We start from the raw sequence: 20,597 nt of genomic DNA on the forward strand, positions 1-20,597 counted from the left end.
TGTGTGACATGTTTGTGATGAAATGACATGTGAACACATCTTTCATCAGAGCAGATGAACATTGTTTTCAAACTGTTACTGAATCACAACTCAGACAATAATCCAGTCAGACATCACTGAAAACTCAACTGTAACTGTCACTTTACTGACGACATGAAACACATCAAGTGTATATAAACGATCTTTGTGGTGAAACTGAAGACAAATCTGAATGTAGTGGTGTAAAGAGGAGCATGTTTTACTGTGGAATGCAGCAGAGATGGACTATAACCTGGTGCAGGATGCTGCAGCAGCACTGAGGTCTCACACCAAAGTGAACTGAACTGATGAGTCTAAACTGGATGGAGAAGTGACCGGAAATGTGCACGATTGTGTCTGTGAGAGTCCTGTGATGGATTTAGATCAGTCAGAGTGTTAACCCCCCCCCCCCCCCCCCCCCCCAACTGCACTATCGGAAAACTTTTACAATTTAAAATAATTACAGAAAAGTGCACATTTATGGGTGGATGACCTCACTGGATAAAGTCCCGATATATAAATGTAACACTGATAACAAATGAAAACCCTGAAATTATTTAAGCTTTAAAAACGATGTGAAGATTCATGAAACTAAGGCTGGGGATCAATTTAAATGTTACGAAACGATTGGATTCCAATTCATAAGATTCAGAATCGATTATCACAATTAGATTTAGGTTAGTGTTATTAAAAATGTTTTTGAGCTGTTAACTGAATTACATGACTGAGTAGATATGCAACATATTAATACTAGTATTAAACTTGACGCCATGTTCATTGTTTGATAGTTTCACTCCACATGGATGCATGAATTAAATTATGCGACTACTAGGATTAAAGTTCACTGGGCTAAGATATAAGATTAAAAAAAAAGATCTTTAGACATACGAATGGATTTTTAGGAATTAATATGTGAATCGATTTAGAATCGTAAAATAATTTTTCTTCAACATAGGCCTGCATGAAACATATTCAAACACATTATTTCATGTAATTATTCAAGTAGAATCAGTTTACCTGAGCTGTGAGATATACGGCAGACACTGTAGAAAACTCCTCACTTCACCGTCTTCATGTGAGCAGCCTTTCAGCTTCACTGGTTTCTTCTCTGATTGGAGTTTCAACACTTCCAGGAGGATGGAGGTCTTTCTCTTTGAGAGGTTTATGATCCAGACCTCAGGAACTGACTGGAAAACTGACTGGAATGATGGAAGAACTCTGAATCCTGTTTGAGTTTCACAGTTCTTCATGTGGGTGTACAGATCCAGCAGGAAATCACACTGATGTTTATCATCCTTGTATCCTTCATTAAAAAGGAATGTTTCATGTCTGCACACTGATGATAACTGCTGCAGGATCTTCTCTCCTGTCTGCTGTTCTCTCTCTGCTGCTGCACAGAACAGATTCCCCAAAAACCTGATTCCTTTATGATGATCTGACCTCTTAAGATCCAAACTGGAACAAGGAGGAAACATTTAGTGCTGATTTGACCTCAGATGCATAAATACAACCAACACTACTGATGGACTCCATCTTTACATGTGTGTGATGTTTGTGATGAAATGACATGTGAACACAAATTTCATCAGAGCAGACTAACATTGTTTTCAGACTGTTACTGAATCACAACTCAGACAATAATCCAGTCAGACATCACTGAAAACTCAACTGTAACTGTCACTTTACTGACGACATGAAACACATCAACTGTATATGAACGATCTTTGTGGTGAAACTGAAGACAAATCTGAATGTAGTGGTGTAAAGTGGAGCATGTTTTACTGTGGAATGGAGCAGAGATGAACTATAACCTGGTGCAGGATGCTGCAGCAGCACTGAGGTCTCACACCAAAGTGAACTGAACTGATGAGTCTAAACTGGATGGAGAAGTGACCGGAAATGTGCACGATTGTGTGTCTGTGTGAGTCCTGTGATGGATTTAAGACATTCAGAGTGTAAACCCCCCCCCCCTCTTCCAACTGCACCATCTGCAGACTTTTACAAGTTAAAATAATTACAGAAAAGTGCACATTTATGGGTGGATGACATCACGTGGATAAAGTCACAATATGTAAATGTAACACTGATCACAAATGAAAACCTTGAAATTATTTAAACTTTAAAAACGATGTGAGGATTCATGAAACTAGGGCTGGGGATCAATTCAAATTTTATGAAACAATTCGATTCCGATTCTTAAGATTCAGAATCGATTATCACAATTAGATTTAGGTTAGTGTAATTAAAAATGTTTTTGAGCTGTTACCTGAATCACATGACTGTGTAGATATGCAACATATTAATACTAGTATTAAACTCGACGACATGTTCATTGTTTGATAGTTTCACACCACATGCATGGATTAAATTATGCGACTATTAGGATTAAAATTAAATGGGCTAAGATATAATGATTAAAAAAAAACGATCTTTAGACATACGAATGGATTTTTAGGAATTAACATGAGAATCGATTTAGAATTTGAGAATCAATTTTTTCAACACAGGCCTGCATGAAGCATGTTCAAACACATTGTCTCATGTAATTATTGAAGTAGAATCAGTTTACTTGAGTTGTGAGATATACGGCAGACACTGTAGAAAACTCCTCACTTCACCGTCTTCATGTGAGCAGCCTGTCAGCTCCACTGGTTTCTTCTCTGATTGGAGTTTCAACACTTCCAGGAGGATGGAGGTCTTTCTCTCTGAGAGGTTTATGATCCAGACTGCAGGAACTGACTGGAAAACTGACTGGAATGATGGAAGAACTCTGAATCCTGTTTGAGTTTCATAGTCCTTAATGTGGGTGTACAGATCCAGCAGGACATCACACTGATGTTTCTCATCCTTGTATCCTTCATTAAAAGGGAATGTTTCATGTCTGCACACTGATGATAACTGCTGCAGGATATTCTCTCCTGTCTGCTGTTCTCTCTCTGCTGCTGCACAGAACAGATTCCCCAAAATCCTGATTCCTTCAAGAAGATCTGACCTCCAACGATCCAAACTGGAACAAGAAAGAAACATTTAGTGCTGATTTGACCTCAGATGCATAAATATAACCAACACTACTGATGGACTCCATCTTTACATGTGATAAAAAAAAAGGTTTCCCACTCATTTTTAGTATCCAAATAAAATAAAAATATTCTTAAACATTGCTTTTAAATTGTGCAGCGTTTAAACAGAAATGCTTGAAGAGTCTTGAACAATACACACACACCACGATGTTGTCCCTAATTTGTAATATAAAATGATCCCACACCTTCCACGTCTTCTGTCTCTTCCTCTTATTACTTTCGTTTTGCTGCGTTTGCTCATTATTGCATCACTGTTTTCAATCCCGGCATCTTTACAACAAAACTGTTCACACACGTTACGTGAAACCCGCTGCTGTCTTCCGCATTATACGGGACACATACCTGTTGTAAGCACCTTGTCACACTAAGAAGAATCCTTGCGAAATATGAGCTTTAAATGTATCTTTTAATTAAACGAGGCTTCGAGGCAGAGGAAATTCCTCCATCATTTTTGTCATCGAGTTAATCAAAGTACTGGAGGAATCGTTGCAGCCCTGATGGACTATAACCTGGTGCAGGATGCTGCAGCAGCACTGAGGTCTCACACCAAAGTGAACTGAACTGATGAGTCTAAACTGGATGGAGAAGTGACCGGAAATGTGCACGATTGTGTCTGTGAGAGTCCTGTGATGGATTTAGATCAGTCAGAGTGTAAACCCCCCTCTTCCAACTGCACCATCAGTAGACTTTTACAAGATAAAACAATATAGAAAAGTGCACATTTATAGATGAATGACCTCACGTGGATAAAGTGACAATATGTGAATGTAACAAGGATCACAAATGAAAACCCTGCATATCTTTAACTTTTTACAACACTGTCAATATTTATGGAGCTATTTCAACAACATTTCATGTCATTATTCAAGTAGAGTCAGTTTACCTGAGCTGTGAGATATACGGCAGACACTGTAGAAAACTCCTCACTTCACCGTCTTCATGTGAGCAGCCTTTCAGCTTCACTGGTTTCTTCTCTGATTGGAGTTTCATCACTTCGAGGAGGATGGAGGTCTTTCTCTCTGAGAGGTTTATGGTCCAGACTGCAGGAGCTGACTGGAAAACTGACCGTAATGATGGAAGAACTCTGAATCCTGTTTGAGTTTCATAGTCCTTCATGTGGGTGTACAGATCCAGCAGGAAATCACACCGATACATGTAATAATTATCAGCATAATCATCATAATCATCGATGTCTCCTTCATTAAAAGGGAATGTTTCAAGTCTGCAAACTGATGATAACTGCTGCAGGATCTTCTCTCCTGTCTGCTGTTCTCTCTCTGCTGCTGCACAGAACAGATTCCCCAAAATCCTGATTACTCCATGATGATCTGACCTCTTAAGATCCAAACTGGAACAAGAAGAAGGAAACATTTAGTGCTGATTTGACCTCAGATGCATAAATACAACCAACACTACTGATGGACTCCATCTTTACATGTGATAAAAAAAAAGGTTTCCCATTCATTTTTTCTAAGTATCCATATAAAATAAAAATATTTTTAAACACTGCTTTTAAATTGTGCAGCGTTTAAACAGAAAATGCTTGAAGAGTCTTTAACAATACACACACACCACGATGTTGTCCCTAATTTGTAATATAAAATGATCCCACACCTTCTGTCTCTTATTACTTTCACTGTTCTGCGTTTGCTCAATGTTGCATCACTGTTTTCAGTCCCGGCGTCTGTACAACAAAACCGTTAACATGTTACGAGAAACCTGCCGCCGTCTTCCGCTTTATACGGGACACATACCTGTTGTAAGCACCTTGTCACACTAAGAAGAATCCTTGCGAAATGTGAGCTTTAAATGTATCTTTTAATTAAACGAGGCTTCGATGCAGAGGAAATTCCTCCATCTATTGTCATCGAGTTAATCAAAGTACTGGAGGAATCGTTGCAGCCCTGATGGACTATAACCTGGTGCAGGATGCTGCAGCAGCACTGAGGTCTCACACCAAAGTGAACTGAACTGATGAGTCTAAACTGGATGGAGAAGTGACCGGAAATGTGCACGATTGTGTCTGTGTGAGTCCTGTGATGGATTTAGATCAGTCAGAGTGTAAACCCCCCTCCCCCAACTGCACCATCTGCAGACTTTTACAAGATCAAATATAGAAAAGTGCACATTTATAGATGTTGACCTTAGGTGGATAAAGTGACAATATGTGAATGTAACAAGGATCACAAATGAAAACCCTGCATGTCTTTAACTTTTTACAACACTGTCAATATTTATGGAGCCATTTCAACAACATTATTTCATGTCATTATTCAAGTAGAATCAGTTTACCTGAGCTGTGAGATATACGGGAGACACTGTAGAAAACTCCTCACTTCACCGTCTTCATGTGAGCAGCCTGCCAGCTCCACTGGTTTCTTCTCTGATTGGAGTTTCAACACTTCCAGGAGGATGGAGGTCTTTCTCTCTGAGAGGTTTATGATCCAGACTGCAGGAGCTGACTGGAAAACTGACTGGAATGATGGAAGAACTCTGAATCCTGTTTGAGTTTCACAGTCCTTCATGTGGGTGTACAGATCCAGCAGGACATCACACTGATCCATGTATCCTTCATTAAAAGGGAATGTTTCATATCTGCACACTGATGATAACTGCTGCAGGATCTTCTCTCCTGTCTGCTGTTCTCTCTCTGCTGCTGCACAGAACAGATTCCCCAAAAACCTGATTCCTTCAGGAAAATCTGACTTCTTAAGATCCAAACTGGAACAAGAAGGAAACATTTAGTGTTGATTTGACCTCAGATGCATAAATACAACCAACACTACTGATGGACTTCATCTTTACATGTGTCTCATGTTTGTGATGAAATGCCATGTGAACACATCTTTCATCAGAGCAGATGAACATTGTTTTCAAACTGTTACTGACTCACAACTCAGACAATAATCCAGTCAGAAATAACTGAAAACTCAACTGTAACTGTCACTTTACTGACGACATGAAACACATCAAGTGTATATACAGTAAATGATCTTTGTGGTGAAACTGAAGACAAATCTGAATGTAGTGGTGTAAAGTGGAACATGTTTTACTGTGGAATGCAGCAGAGATGGACTATAACCTGGTGCAGGATGCTGCAGCAGCACTGAGGTCTCACACCAAAGTGAACTGAACTGATGAGTCTAAACTGGATGGAGAAGTGACCGGAAATGTACACTATTGTGTGTCTGTGAGTCCTGTTATGGATTTTGATCAGTCAGAGTGTTAACCCCCTCTTCCAACTGCACTATCGGAAAACTTTTACAAGTTAAAATAATTACAGAAAATTGCACATTTATTGGTGGATGACCTCACGTGGATAAAGTCACAATATGTAAATGTAACACTGATCACAAATGTAAACCCTGAAATTATTTAAAATTCAAAAACGATGTGAGGATTCATGAAACTAGGGCTGGGGATCAATTCAAATGTTATGAAACAATTTGATTCCGATTCTTAAGATTCAGAATCGATTATCACAATAAGATTTGGGTTTGTGTTATTAAAAATGTTTTTGAGCTGTTACCTGAATTACATGACTGTGTAGATATGCAACATATTAATACTAGTATTAATGTTGACGCCATATTCATTGTTTGATAGTTTCACGCCACATGCATGAATTAAACTACCCAACGAGTAGGATTAAAGTTCACCGGGCTAAGATATAATGATAAAAAAAAAAGATCTTTAGACATACGAATGGATTTTTAGGAATTAATATGAGAATCGATTTAGAATCGTAAAATTTTTTTTTCAACACAGGCCTGCATGAAACATATTCAAACACATTATTTCATGTAATTGTTCAAGTGGAATCAGTTTACCTGAGCTGTGAGATATACGGCAGACACTGTAGAAAACTCCTCACTTCACCGTCTTCATGTGAGCAGCCTGTCAGCTCCACTGGTTTCTTCTCTGATTGGAGTTTCAACACTTCCAGGAGGATGGAGGACTTTCTCTCTGAGAGGTTTATGATCCAGACTGCAGGAACTGACTGGAAAACTGACCGTAATGATGGAAGAACTCTGAATCCTGTTTGAGCTTCACTGTCCTTCATGTGGGTGTACAGATCCAGCAGGACATCACACTGATCCATGTCTCCTTCATTAAAAGGGAATGTTTCATGTCTGCACACTGATGATAACTGCTGCAGGATCTTCTCTCCTGTCTGCTGTTCTCTCTCTGCTGCTGCACAGAACAGATTCCCCAAAAACCTGATTCCTTCATGAAGATCTGACTCATCAGGATCCAAACTGGAACAAGAAGGAAAAATTTAGTGCTGATTTGACCTCAGATCCATAAATACAACCAACACTACTGATGGAGTCAATCTTTGCATGTGTGTCATGTTTGTGACTCAGACTATAATCCTGTCAGACATCATTGAAAACTCAACTGTAACTGTCACTTTACTGACTACATGAAACACATCAAGTGTATATGAACGATCTTTGTGGCGAAACTGAAGACAAATCTGAATGTAGTGGTGTAAAGAGGAGCATGTTTTACTCTGGAATGCAGCAGAGATTAACTATAACCTGGTGCAGGATGCTGCAGCAGCACTGAGGTCTCACACCAAAGTGAATTGAACTGATGAGTCTAAACTGGATGGTGATGTGAGTGGAAATGTGCACGATTGTGTGTCTGTGAGTCTTGTGATGGATTTAGGTCAGTCAGAGTGTTAACCCACCTCCGCCAACTGTACCATCTGCAGACTTTTACAAGTTAAAATAATTACAGAAAATTGCACATTTATTGGTGGATGACCTCACTGGATAAAGTCACAATATATAAATGTAACACTGATCACAAATGTAAACCCTGAAATTATTTAAGCTTTAAAAACGATGTGAAGATTCATGAAACTGAGGCTGGGGATCAATTCAAATGTTACGAAACGATTCGATTCGATTCTTAAGATTCAGAATCCATTATCACAATTCGATTCAATTCGATTTGGGTTAGTGTTATTAAAAATGTTTTTGAGCTGTTACCTGAATTATATGACTGTGTAGATATGCAACATATTAATACTAGTATTAAACTTGACGACATGTTCATTGTTTGATAGTTTCACACCACATGTATGAATTAAATTACGCGACTACTAGGATTAAAATTCAATGGGCTAAGATTGATAAAAAAAACGATCTTTAGACATACAAATGGATTTTTAGGAATTAATATGAGAATCGATTTAGAATCGGAAATCAATTTTTTCAACACAGGCCTGCATGAAACATATTCAAACACATTATTTCACGTAATTATTCAAGTAGAATCAGTTTACCTGAGCTGTGAGATATACGGCAGACACTGTAGAAAACTCCTCACTTCACCTTCTTCATGTGAGCAGCCTGTCAGCTTCACTGGTTTCTTCTCTGATTGGAGTTTCAACACTTCCAGGAGGATGGAGATCTTTCTCTCTGAGAGGTTTATGATCCAGACTGCAGGAACTGACTGGAAAACTGACTGTAATGATGGAAGAACTCTGAATCCTGTTTGAGTTTCACAGTCCTTCATGTGGGTGTACAGATCCAGCAGGACATCACACTGATGTTTCTCATCCTTGTATCCTTCATTAAAAGGGAATGTTTCATGTCTGCACACTGATGATAACTGCTGCAGGATCTTCTCTCCTGTCTGCTGTTCTCTCTCTGCTGCTGCACAGAACAGATTCCCCAAAAACCTGATTCCTTCATGAAGATCTGACCTCTTAAGATCCAAACTGGAACAAGAAGGAAACATTTAGTGCTGATTTGACCTCAGATGCATAAATACAACCAACACTACTGATGGACTCCATCTTTACATGTGTGTCATGTTTGTGATGAAATGCCATGTGAACACATCTTTCATCAGAGCAGATGAACATTGTTTTCAGACTGTTACTGACTCACAACTCAGAATAATCCAGTCAGACATCACTGAAAACTCAACTGTAACTGTCACTTTATTGACGACATGAAACACATCAACTGTATATAAACGATCTTTGTGGTGAAACTGAAGACAAATCTGAATGTAGTGGTGTAAAGAGGAGCATGTTTTACTGTGGAATGCAGCAGAGATGGACTATAACCTGGTGCAGGATGCTGCAGCAGCACTGAGGTCTCACACCAAAGTGAACTGAACTGATGAGTCTAAACTGGATGGAGATGTGACCGGAAATGTGCACGATTGTGTCTGTGTGAGTCCTGTGATGGATTTAGATCAGTCAGAGTGTTAACCCCCCCCCAACTGCACTATCGGAAGACTTTTACAAGTTAAAATAGTTACAGAAAAGTGCACATTTATGGGTGGATGACCTCACTGGATAAAGTCCCAATGTGTAAATGTAACACTGATCACAAATGTAAACCCTGAAATTATATAAGCTTTAACAACGATGTGAGGATTGATGAAACTAGGGCTGGGGATAAATTCAAATGTTACGAAACGATTCGATTCTTGAGATTCAGATTCGATTATCACAATTAGATTTGGGTTAGTGTTATTAGGGCCCGAGCACTGAAAGTGCGAGGACCCTATTGTATCTGTGATGTTTATTAGGGCCCGAGCACTGAAAGTGCGAGGACCCTATTGTATCTGTGATGTTTATTATTATTAGGGCCCGAGCACTGAAAGTGCGAGGACCCTATTGTATCTGTGATGTTTATTATTATTAGGGCCCGAGCACTGAAAGTGCGAGGACCCTATTGTATCTGTGATGTTTATTATTAGGGCCCGAGCACTGAAAGTGCGAGGACCCTATTGTATCTGTGATGTTTATTATTATTATTATTATTATTATTCTCGCCGTAAATAAATTGCCTTTTTGGAGGCCTTAAAATGCTCGAAAACTCACCAAATTTTGCACACGCTTCCAGAGTCGCGTAAAATTACGTATTTTATGGGCGACAGGCATGGGTCCACAAGAATGGGCTCTATAGCGCCACCTATTTTATGTTTTTTGACGAGCCCCACAATATGGTTTGACTTACAGCAATGACCTTTATGTGAGTATTATATTAGACAAAGAGCTACAAAAAAGTCTTTTGGACCCATGGTCTAAGTTACACAGGAAGTCCGGCATTTTGAACAGAAAATGTCATTTTTCATGAATTCTGATCATTTCTAGGCCTCGTACTTTAACGAACTCCTCCTAGAGATTTTATCGAATTGGCTCACAACTTGGTTTGTACAATCTAGACACATGGCCGACGCTAAATTGCGAAGCTTTTAAGTTTTCAGCAGAGGGCTTGACCGTAGTGATTCGGCGAAGTTTGAGGTCATTTTTAAGCTTCGCCATCAAACATCAATTGGCTGTAATTCAGCAATACATGATTTGATGTGGTCGAAAACGTATGTGCATGATTGTAGGCTGAGCCTGAAGACATATGTGGTGGAATATTCAGGATCGGTTGTAGCGCCACCTGTTGGCACCAGGAATTGTCATGTCTTGTAGTATGCATCTGTGCTCCAAGCGAGATGAGTGTATTGATCTCAAAGCTGGTCACTTTAATAGGTAAGACATTGACGATGACTGACAGAGAAAACTGTACGTTCTTATCGAAGGGCATGGCCGTTAGAGGTAGTAAAATTTTGGTGTCTCGCCATGAACATAAAAGTTGTTGTAACTTAAACATAATTGGTCAGAATTAACCCAAAATCAATACATGTAATCAGGCTTCCATTCTGAACAAGTGGATATGACAATCTTGGATTGAAATCCATAGCGCCACCTTTTGGTCAGGTATACATTTTTCATCAAATTATGTGCTGTCATTGCTGTTTCGTTCATCCAATGTTAAAGCAATCGACACATATGATTGTCAGTATGTTCCTTATTGACCGTGTCGCGTATCGTGGTCAGAACTTGAAAGGAATTGGCATTTTTCGTCACTCTGAATTTTTTGGTAAAATAATAATTTAAAATCAGAGGTTTTGTTAAATGTCAATTAAATGTCAGATTTATATACCTTTCAACATGACTAAAAAATCATACACTGGTACCTATAGGTTTTTTTAAAGTTTGTAACTCTATTTTTTTCAAAATATGAACTTATTTTAAAATAAATCACATTTTTTTTTCTTATGTCCTTTCACCTCCGTAACTCCCTTAATATATTGTTTAATGTGTTGTTTAAAGCTACAGTTAATTCTATGAAATTGTGTCGAACATTATTATTTTTAAATAATATTTATGTTCGATCAGTCTGTCTGACAGGCTGGTCTGATCCTTCTCTGTCAGTAGAGTAGAGGAGAGGGGAGGGGAGGGGCTGCAGCTCCCGCAGGAGGACGGGGGGGAGGGGTGGTGGGGGGGTGAAGGGGCTTGGGGGGGGGCGGGGGGTGGTGCGTTGCGCGCGCAGCTCCCGCGGGGGGAGGGGCTGATGTTCAGCGCAGCCGCCATCTTGGTCGAGGCGCCGCATTGACTGCCTGAGAACGTCGGGCGTGGCCGCCATCTTGGATCGGTATCGCTAGGAGGTGTCTGCACAAGTAAAATAACTATAACTTGCTTAATTTTCAACCGATTTTCACGCGGTTTGCTTTGTTACAAACGGCAAACATGTAGCTATGATACAGGATGCTTGATGTACGTTAAATATGAAAGCTTTCATGCTAAAATACGTTCTGCAGGTAGTCACACTTCAGGTATACACACATAAGCAAGCCTTTTATTATTTTAATATTGCTGATTATGGTTTACAGTTTAAGATTCACAGAATATTCAAATTTTTTGAGATAGGATATTTGAGTTTTCTTAAGCTGTAAACCAGTGGTCGGCAACTGGCGGCCTGCAGGCCAAAATTGGCCCGTCTCCAATAATATCTGGCCCGTCAGATGACAATTGAAAATCTGATAAATATATATATATATTTTTTTTTAATTATTTACTATCACAAACACGACAATTTCATAGAGAATTCGAAGCCTTTATTTAGAAAAGATAAAATAAAATAAAAGTAGAATCTTCATGATTCCGGACGCACACAATTGTGTATAGTTCCCTGTCACCTGTAGCATAGGGGGGCCTTAATTAGAGGTGCACACAAATATTCAGGAGTAACGTAGGCACAGACTACCGACAAAACTCCTGGAGCTGTTCAAATGGTACTTGCTTGCTTTAAAGTGATTTGTTGTGGTTTAAACTGTGAAAAATACAACTGATAACTTACCTTGAGTTTTGCTGTTGGTCTTTTAAATGGTAAAACGTCCATTATATGTGTAAAAATACTAGGAAAATCCGCTTCATTTGCATATCCTCTCACTCGCTTCAGCAGACAGAGCTGCTGCTCCATGTGCACTGACTACTGTGCTACTGTTCATATCATGGGTTTTTCATGTGTTTAATGTCGTTTTGTGTATTTTAAAGAAGGACTGTATTTGTTAGTAGCTTGGCAGAAAATAATATTATTATCACCAAGTTACTTAAGCGGTTTCATAACGGAGCCACAGAGTAGCGCTAAAGCTGTAATAACACACTAATAACAGTCTGTAGCAAATTCAAGTTACTTTATTTAAACTAATGACTTTCTTAAACTACTTTTTTGTACAAGATATAATAGTATAATAATACTAGTAGCCTATAGATAAAGGGAAAAAAAGTTTTGTTTAGTAGAAAAAAAACATGTTTCGCCTGATTGATGTGATGTTCTACCATTCAGTTGCTCCGAAAAAAATTGGCCCGAGGGTCAATTGGTTTGACATAGGAAGTCGCAAGTGTCATTTCTGATATGCTTATGGGGGGCGGTTGACGTGAGTGCGAGGGCCCGTTCATCGCTGCTTGCAGCTTTAATTATTATTATTATTATTCTCGCCGTAAATAAATTGCCTTTTTGGAGGCCTTAAAATGCTCAAAAACTCACCAAATTTTGCACACGCTTCCAGGGTCGCGTAAAATTACGTATTTTATGGGCGACAGGCATGGGTCCACAAGAATGGGCTCTATAGCGCCACCTATTTTATGTTTTTGAAGAGCCCCATAATATGGTTAGACTTACAGCAATGTCCTTTATGTGTCTATTATATCAGACAAAGCCCTACAAAAAAGTCTCTTGGACCCATGCTTTAAGTTACACAGGAAGTCCGGCATTTTGAACAGAAAATGTAATTTTTCATGAATTATGGTCATTTCCAGGCCTCGTACTTTAACGAACTCCTCCTAGAGATTTTATCAGATTGGCTCACAACTTGGTTTGTACAATCTGGACACATGGTTGAGGCTAAATTGCGAAGCTTTTAGGTTTTAAGCAGAGGGCTTGACCGTAGTGATCCGGCGAAGTTTGAGGTAATTTTTAAGCCTCGCCATCAAACATCAATTGGCTGTAATTCAGCAATACATGATTTGATGTTGTTGAAAACGTATGTGTATGATTGTAAACTGAGCCTGAAGACATCTATGGTGGAATATTCAGGATCGGTTGTAGCGCCACCTGTTGGCACCAGGAATTGTCATGTCTTGTAGTATGCATCTGTGCTCCAAGCGAGATGAGTGTATTGATCTCAAAGTTGGTCAGATAATAGGTAAGGCATTGACGATGACTGACAGAGAAAACTGTAAGTTTGTGTCAAAGGGCGTCGCTGTCAGAGGTTGTCAAATTTCGGTGTCTCGCCATGAACATAAAAGTTGTTGTAACTTAAACATAATTGGTCAGAATCAACCCAAAATCAATTCATGTAATCAGGCTTCCATTCTGAACAAGTGGATATGACAATCTTGGATGAACTCCATAGCGCCACCTTTTGGTCAGGTACACATTTTTCATCAAATTATGTGCTATAATTGCTGTTTCGTTCATCCAATCTTAATCCAATCGACACATATGATTGTCAGTAGGTCCCTTGTTGACCGTGTCGCGTATCGTGGTCGTAATTTGAAAGGAATTGGCATTTTTATGTCACTCTGTATTTCTGGTAAAATATTATTTAAAAATCAGAGATTTTGTGTAAGGAAAATTAAATGGCAGTTTCAGATAGCTTACAACAGGACTAAAAAATTATACACTGGAACATATTATTTTCGAACAACTCCGTCACTCTAAAAATTAAAAAAATGAACTAATAACATAAAAAGCTATGTCTTTGTCACAAAATGTCAAAATTAACATCCGACTACGTAGATATGTTGTTTACTATAATGAGAAAATATCTTGTGAATTTCATAAGCCTGAGTGGGACCGGTGATTTTCTATTAATATTTATGTTAAATTCACTGGATTCTTAACTCTGACTGACTGCCTGCAGCGGGTGACAGCCAGAGGAGAGTAGAGAAAGGAGGGGTGCAGCTCCCGCGGGGGACGGACGGAGGGGTGGGGGGTGGTGGGTGGGGGGGTGGAAGGGGCTTGTTATGCGCGCGCATCTCCCGCGGGGGGGCGGGGCATTGGAGCTGACGTTCAGCGCAGCCGCCATCTTGGATAAGGTACCGACGGCCATCTTGGAGAGGCTGGCAGAGATTTAGTTATGAAACAGGACGCTGTCACACATTAAAAATACGCACTTTTATGCTGAAAGACTTTGTATTATGCTCTTTTACAAAGACATGGTATGGAATATTGATAAATGTATAAATTAATTAATTGTATAAAGAAACAAGTTTGATTGTTCATTTGAATTTATTTGAAGGGGAGAGGGGTGTGTTGTTGTATTTATTTATATATATTTATTTATTTATTTGAGAGTGAGAGTGAACTTTGTAATATTATAAGTCCTCTTGGCTTACTATTCCTATCCATTTTTCATTGACTGTTTTTTGTTTTTTTTTATAGCAAAAGGTGCAAATAAAAATATACACCGTCGGAATTCGGAAACTGATGATTATTTCTTCATCCACTGCATCTTTCATCCACTGGTGTGTTCAGGGACAATTGGAATTTACTCAATTTGGCGAGAATTGACCATTGTGGTTTCTCCTGTTTACTGGTGTGATGAGTGATATCTAAATATTGTAATCTTTAAAGGAGCTTGAGGCTCCTTTTAAGAAATGAGACTCTCTAGCGCCACCCTTCGCCACGACGGACGTTGGGGGTACTGCAGCCAACAGCGAAGCCGGCACGGGAGAACGGGGAGAACGCGCATGCAGCGTCATGTGACGTCACATCCGCAGGACAGCGCGGGAAATTCCGGGCACAATTGCAGCACATTTTGCAGCACACAGCCTGTTCAAGGCAACGGAGAGATACACTAGAGGAAACATTCTTTTTGGTTTGGAACGCTTCATCTGACATTATTACTAGAAAACTTAAAACGTATACACATTTTTTTCATAAATCCTGCCTCAATCCTGCCTCAAGCTCCTTTAATTACCAACTTCATCTAATTAATGTTTTTCATCTAACCTCAGTAGTGTGAGATATTGTTTCAATGGGAAACTGCACACAAACTCAGCGGCGGTTGGTGTTGTTTTTCCTATGGGCAAGCCAGGCCTGGTGATAAATTTGATATTTCATGGTTTGCATTAATGGGCGTGGCCTAACGGCTCAACAGCGCCCACTAGAATACTTTTCTCTGCCATAACTTTTGAATGGTTTGACATAAAGAGTCGTGGGTGGTATCATGGGACTCGGTATTGAGTCCTTGACCATAATTGGTGAAAATTAGCCCCGCCCCTTCTTCTGATTGGTTGTCCCGATTTTCTGCTATAACTTTTGAATGGTTTGACATAGAGAGTCGTGGGTGGTGTCATCACATTCTGTATGGAGTCCTTCACCTTCATTGGCCTGAATTAGCCCCGCCCCTTCTTCTGATTGGTTGTCCCTTTTTTCTGCTATAACTTTTGAATGGTTTGACATAGGAAGTCGTGGGTGGTGTCATTTTTGATATGCTTATGGGGGGCGGTGGCCGTGAGTGCGAGGGCCCGTTCATCGCTGCTTGCAGCTTTAATTATTATTATTATTATTATTATTCTCGCCGTAAATAAATTGCCTTTTTGGAGGCCTTAAAATGCTCCAAAACTCACCAAATTTTGCACACGCTTCCAGAGTCGCGTAAAATTACGTATTTTATGGGCGACAGGCATGGGTCAAAAAGGATTAGGCTCTATAGCGCCACCTATTTTATGTTTTTGAAGAGCCCCATAATATGGTTTGACTTACAGCAATGTCCTTTATGTGTTTATTATATCTGACAAAGCCGTACAAAAAAGTCTCTTGGACCCATGCTCTAAGTTACACAGGAAGTCCGTCATTTTGAACAGAAAACGTCATTTTTCATGAATTATGGTCATTTCCAGGCCTCGTACTTTAACGAACTCCTCCTAGAGATTTTATCAGATTGGCTCACAACTTGGTTTGTACAATCTAGACACATGGCCGACGCTAAATTGCGAAGCTTTTAAGTTTCTGCCAGAGGGCTTGACCGTAGTGATCCACCGAAGTTTGAGGTCATTTTTAAGCCTCGCCATCAAACATCAATTGGCTGTAATTCAGCAATACATGATTTGATGTTGTTGAAAACGTATGTGCATGATTGTAGACTGAGCCTGAAGACATCTATGGTGGAATATTCAGGATCGGTTGTAGCGCCACCTGTTGGTACCAGGAATTGTCATGTCTTGTAGTATGCATCTGTGCTCCAAGCGAGATCAGTTTATTGATCTCAAAGTTGGTCAGATAATAGGTAAGACATTGACGATGACTGACAGAGAAAACTGTAAGTTCTTATCAAAGGGCGTCGCTGTCAGAGGTTGTCAAATTTCGGTGTCTCGCCATGAACATAAAAGTTGTTGTAACTTAAACATAATTGGTCAGAATCAACCCAAAATCAATTCATGTAATCAGGCTTCCATTCTGAACAAGTGGATATGACAATCTTGGATGAACTCCATAGCGCCACCTTTTGGTCAGGTATACATTTTTCATCAAATTATGTGCTGTAATGGCTGTTTCGTTCATCCAATCTTAATCCAATCGACACATATGATTGTCAGTAGGTCTCTTGTTGACCGTGTCGCGTATCGTGGCCGTAATTTGAAAGGAATTGGCATTTTTATGTCACTCTGTATTTCTGGTAAAATATTATTTAAAAATCAGAGATTTTGTGTAAGGAAAATTAAATGGCAGTTTCAGATAGCTTACAACAGGACTAAAAAATCATACACTGGAACATATTATTTTCGAACAACTTCGTCACTCTAAAAATTTAAAAAATGAACTAATAACATAAAAAGCTATGTCTTTGTCACAAAATGTCAAAATTAACATCCGACTACGTAGATATGTTGTTTACTATAATGAGAAAATATCTTGTGAATTTCATAAGCCTGAGTGGGACCGTTGATTTTCTATTAATATTTATGTTAAATTCACTGGATTCTTAACTCTGACTGACTGCCTGCAGCGGGTGACAGCCAGAGGAGAGTAGAGAAAGGAGGGGTGCAGCTCCCGCGGGGGACGGAGGGAGGGGTGGGGGGTGGAGGGCTTGTTATGCGCGCGCATCTCCCGCGGGGGGGCGGGGCATTGGAGCTGACGTTCAGCGCGGCCGCCATCTTGGATAAGGTACCGACGGCCATCTTGGAGAGGCTGGCAGAGATTTATTTATGAAACAGGACGCTGTCACACATTAAAAATACGTACTTTTATGCTGAAAGACTTTGTATTATGCTCTTTTACAAAGACATGGTATGGAATATTGATAAATGTATAAATTAATTAATTGTATAAAGAAACAAGTTTGATTGTTCATTTGAATTTATTTGAAGGGGAGAGGGGTGTGTTGTTGTATTTATTTATATATATTTATTTATTTATTTGAGAGTGAGAGTGAACTTTGTAATATTATAAGTCCTCTTGGCTTACTATTCCTATCCATTTTTCATTGACTGTTTTTTGTTTTTTTTTATAGCAAAAGGTGCAAATAAAAATATACACCGTCGGAATTCGGAAACTGATGATTATTTCTTCATCCACTGGTGCGTTCAGGGACAATTGGAATTTACTCAATTTGGCGAGAATTGACCATTGTGGTTTCTCCTGTTTACTGGTGGGATGAGTGATATCTAAATATTGTAATCTTTAAAGGAGCTTGAGGCTCCTTTTAAGAAATGAGACTCTCTAGCGCCACCCTTCGCCCCGACGGACGTCGGGGGTACTGCAGCCAACAGCGAAGCCGGCACGGGAGAACGGGGAGAACGCGCATGCAGCGTCATGTGAGGTCACATCCGCAGGACAGCGCGGGAAATTCCGGGCACAATTGCAGCACATTTTGCAGCACACAGCCTGTTCAAGGCAACGGAGAGATACACTAGAGGGCTCATTCTTTTTGGTTTGGAACGCTTCATCTGACATTCATCTGGCATGTCTCCGTCTACGGAGACATGCAAGGAATTTTTATCTTTCTTTTTTAACAAAATCAGTGTAATAAGAAATCAAATCACCCCACTGCCTCTTGTAACACTCGAACCACCTATTAATCTGTTTTGCTCTTTAAATTTGTTTCACCCCGTCTCAATAGAACATCTTGGCAAAATCATCTCCAACATGAAGCCCACATCCTGTCCTCTCGATATCATCCCCACCCGCTTCCTTAAAGAAGTCCTGCACTTAGTTTGTCCTTCTATTTTAACCATAATCAACTCCTCCCTCTCATCAGGCATAGTCCCGGACCACTTCAAGACTGCATTAGTACAACCACTGCTCAAAAAACCCTCATTAGACCCCACCATCCTGAACAACTTTCGTCCCATTTCCAAACTTCCATTCCTGGCCAAGGTTTTAGAAAAAATTGTTGCAGAACAGGTGATCTCATTTATGACCGGAAATGGCCTATTTGAAAAATTCCAGTCTGGCTTTAGAACGGGCCATAGCACAGAGACTGCACTCCTCAAAGTGCTCAATGATCTCCTTTTAGCAGCTGACTCTGGCCATTCATCTATTTTAATCCTTTTAGATCTCACTGCAGCTTTTGATACCGTAGATCACCTGATTTTATTGGAACGTCTCAAGAAGTGGGTTGGCGTCTCTGGCATTGTTTTAGACTGGTTTTACTCATATCTCCACAATAGGACTTTTAATGTTGCTATTGGTGACTGCAGATCTTCCACAGCATCTCTGTCTTGTGGAGTACCTCAGGGGTCAGTCCTTGGCCCACTGCTCTTCTCACTCTACATGTTACCTCTAGGTCACATAATCCGCAGACACAATATTAGTTTCCATTTTTACGCAGATGACACACAGCTTTATTTCTCTTTCGACCCTACCATCAACCATCAACTACACACTCTCAAAGTATGCCTAAATGAAGTACAAATCTGGCTGTCTAATAACTTTCTCCAATTGAACCTGGACAAATCCGAAGTCATTATCATAGGCCCAGACACCACACACAATCACATCTCACCACAACTTGGCTTATTCTCCACCAGTATTACCCCCAGCTGCAGAAATCTTGGTATCATCTTCGACAGTAATCTCAACTTTAATCAGCATGTTAAAGCAACTGTCCAGTCTTGTTTCATTCAACTGCGCAGAATCTCCAAAATCCGGTCCTTTCTGTCTCCCAAGAACCTGGAAATTGTCATTCATGCATTCATCACATCCCGTTTAGATTACTGTAACTCACTCTACTCCTGCCTAAGTAAACATAATCTCTCCAGACTTCAGCTTATCCAAAATTCTGCTGCCAGACTCCTCACAAATTCAAATAAAAGAGTACACATAACCCCGATTTTAGCTTCATTACACTGGCTACCTGTGCGTTTTAGAATTGATTTTAAGATTTTAATGATCACTTTTAAGGCCCGGATGGGACTGGCCCCTGAGTACATCAAAGACTGCTTAGTCCCATACGAGCCAAGGTGTAGCCTGAGATCCTCCGGCGGGTCCCTATTAGTGATTCCTAGATCTCGACTAAAAACTAAGGGCGACCGGGCCTTTGCTATCAGGGCCCCGTCGCTCTGGAATGACCTGCCGGAGGAGATCAGGCGAGCCACATCTCTGTCCATTTTTAAATCTCTTTTAAAAACACACTTTTTTAAATGTGCTTTTACTTAACATCTAAAAATGTATTTTATAATATCCAATGTTACTATTTTCTAATGTTTTATTGTATTTCTATGCTCTTATGTTTTTGTCATTTTATTGGATTCTGCCTTTTAATTCTGCTTTGTAAAAGCACCTTGTAACTGTGTTTGGAAAGGTGCTATACAAATAAAGCTTATTATTATTATTATTATTATTACTAGAAAACTTAAAACGTATACACATTTTTTTCATAAATCCTGCCTCAATCCTGCCTCATGCTCCTTTAATTACCAACTTCATCTAATTAATGTTTTTCATCTAACCTCAGTAGTGTGAGATATTGTTTCAATGGGAAACTGCACACAAACTCAGCAGGGGTTGGTGTTGTTTTTCCTATGGGCAAGCCAGGCCTGTCGATAAATTTGATATTTCATGGTTTGCATTAATGGGCGTGGCCTAACGGCTCAACAGCGCCCCCTAGAATACTATTCTCTGCCATAACTTTTGAAAGGTTTGACATAAAGAGTCGTGGGTGGTATCATGGGACTCGGTATTG

At 39.7% G+C, this 20,597-nt stretch overlaps 1 protein-coding gene across 1 annotated transcript in view; it reads right to left on the reverse strand.

Annotated features, from left to right (window-relative positions):
* Positions 1 to 1,031: 1,031 nt before the first annotated feature.
* The window catches only part of LOC133424840 (uncharacterized), a 57,703-nt gene continuing 38,137 nt past the window's right edge, over positions 1,032 to 20,597 (reverse strand). The window contains exons 13-17 of the mRNA XM_061715375.1: positions 8,395 to 8,832; positions 7,112 to 7,357; positions 5,440 to 5,819; positions 2,637 to 2,873; positions 1,032 to 1,408 (exon numbers count right to left, since the gene is read on the reverse strand). Of these exons, the coding sequence (XP_061571359.1) occupies positions 1,032 to 1,408; positions 2,637 to 2,873; positions 5,440 to 5,819; positions 7,112 to 7,357; positions 8,395 to 8,832 (1,678 nt within the window). The remainder of the gene's footprint in view (positions 1,409 to 2,636; positions 2,874 to 5,439; positions 5,820 to 7,111; positions 7,358 to 8,394; positions 8,833 to 20,597) is intronic.

Source organism: Cololabis saira, chromosome 24, assembly GCF_033807715.1.
Source record: "Cololabis saira isolate AMF1-May2022 chromosome 24, fColSai1.1, whole genome shotgun sequence".
Classification (NCBI taxonomy): domain Eukaryota; kingdom Metazoa; phylum Chordata; class Actinopteri; order Beloniformes; family Belonidae; genus Cololabis; species Cololabis saira.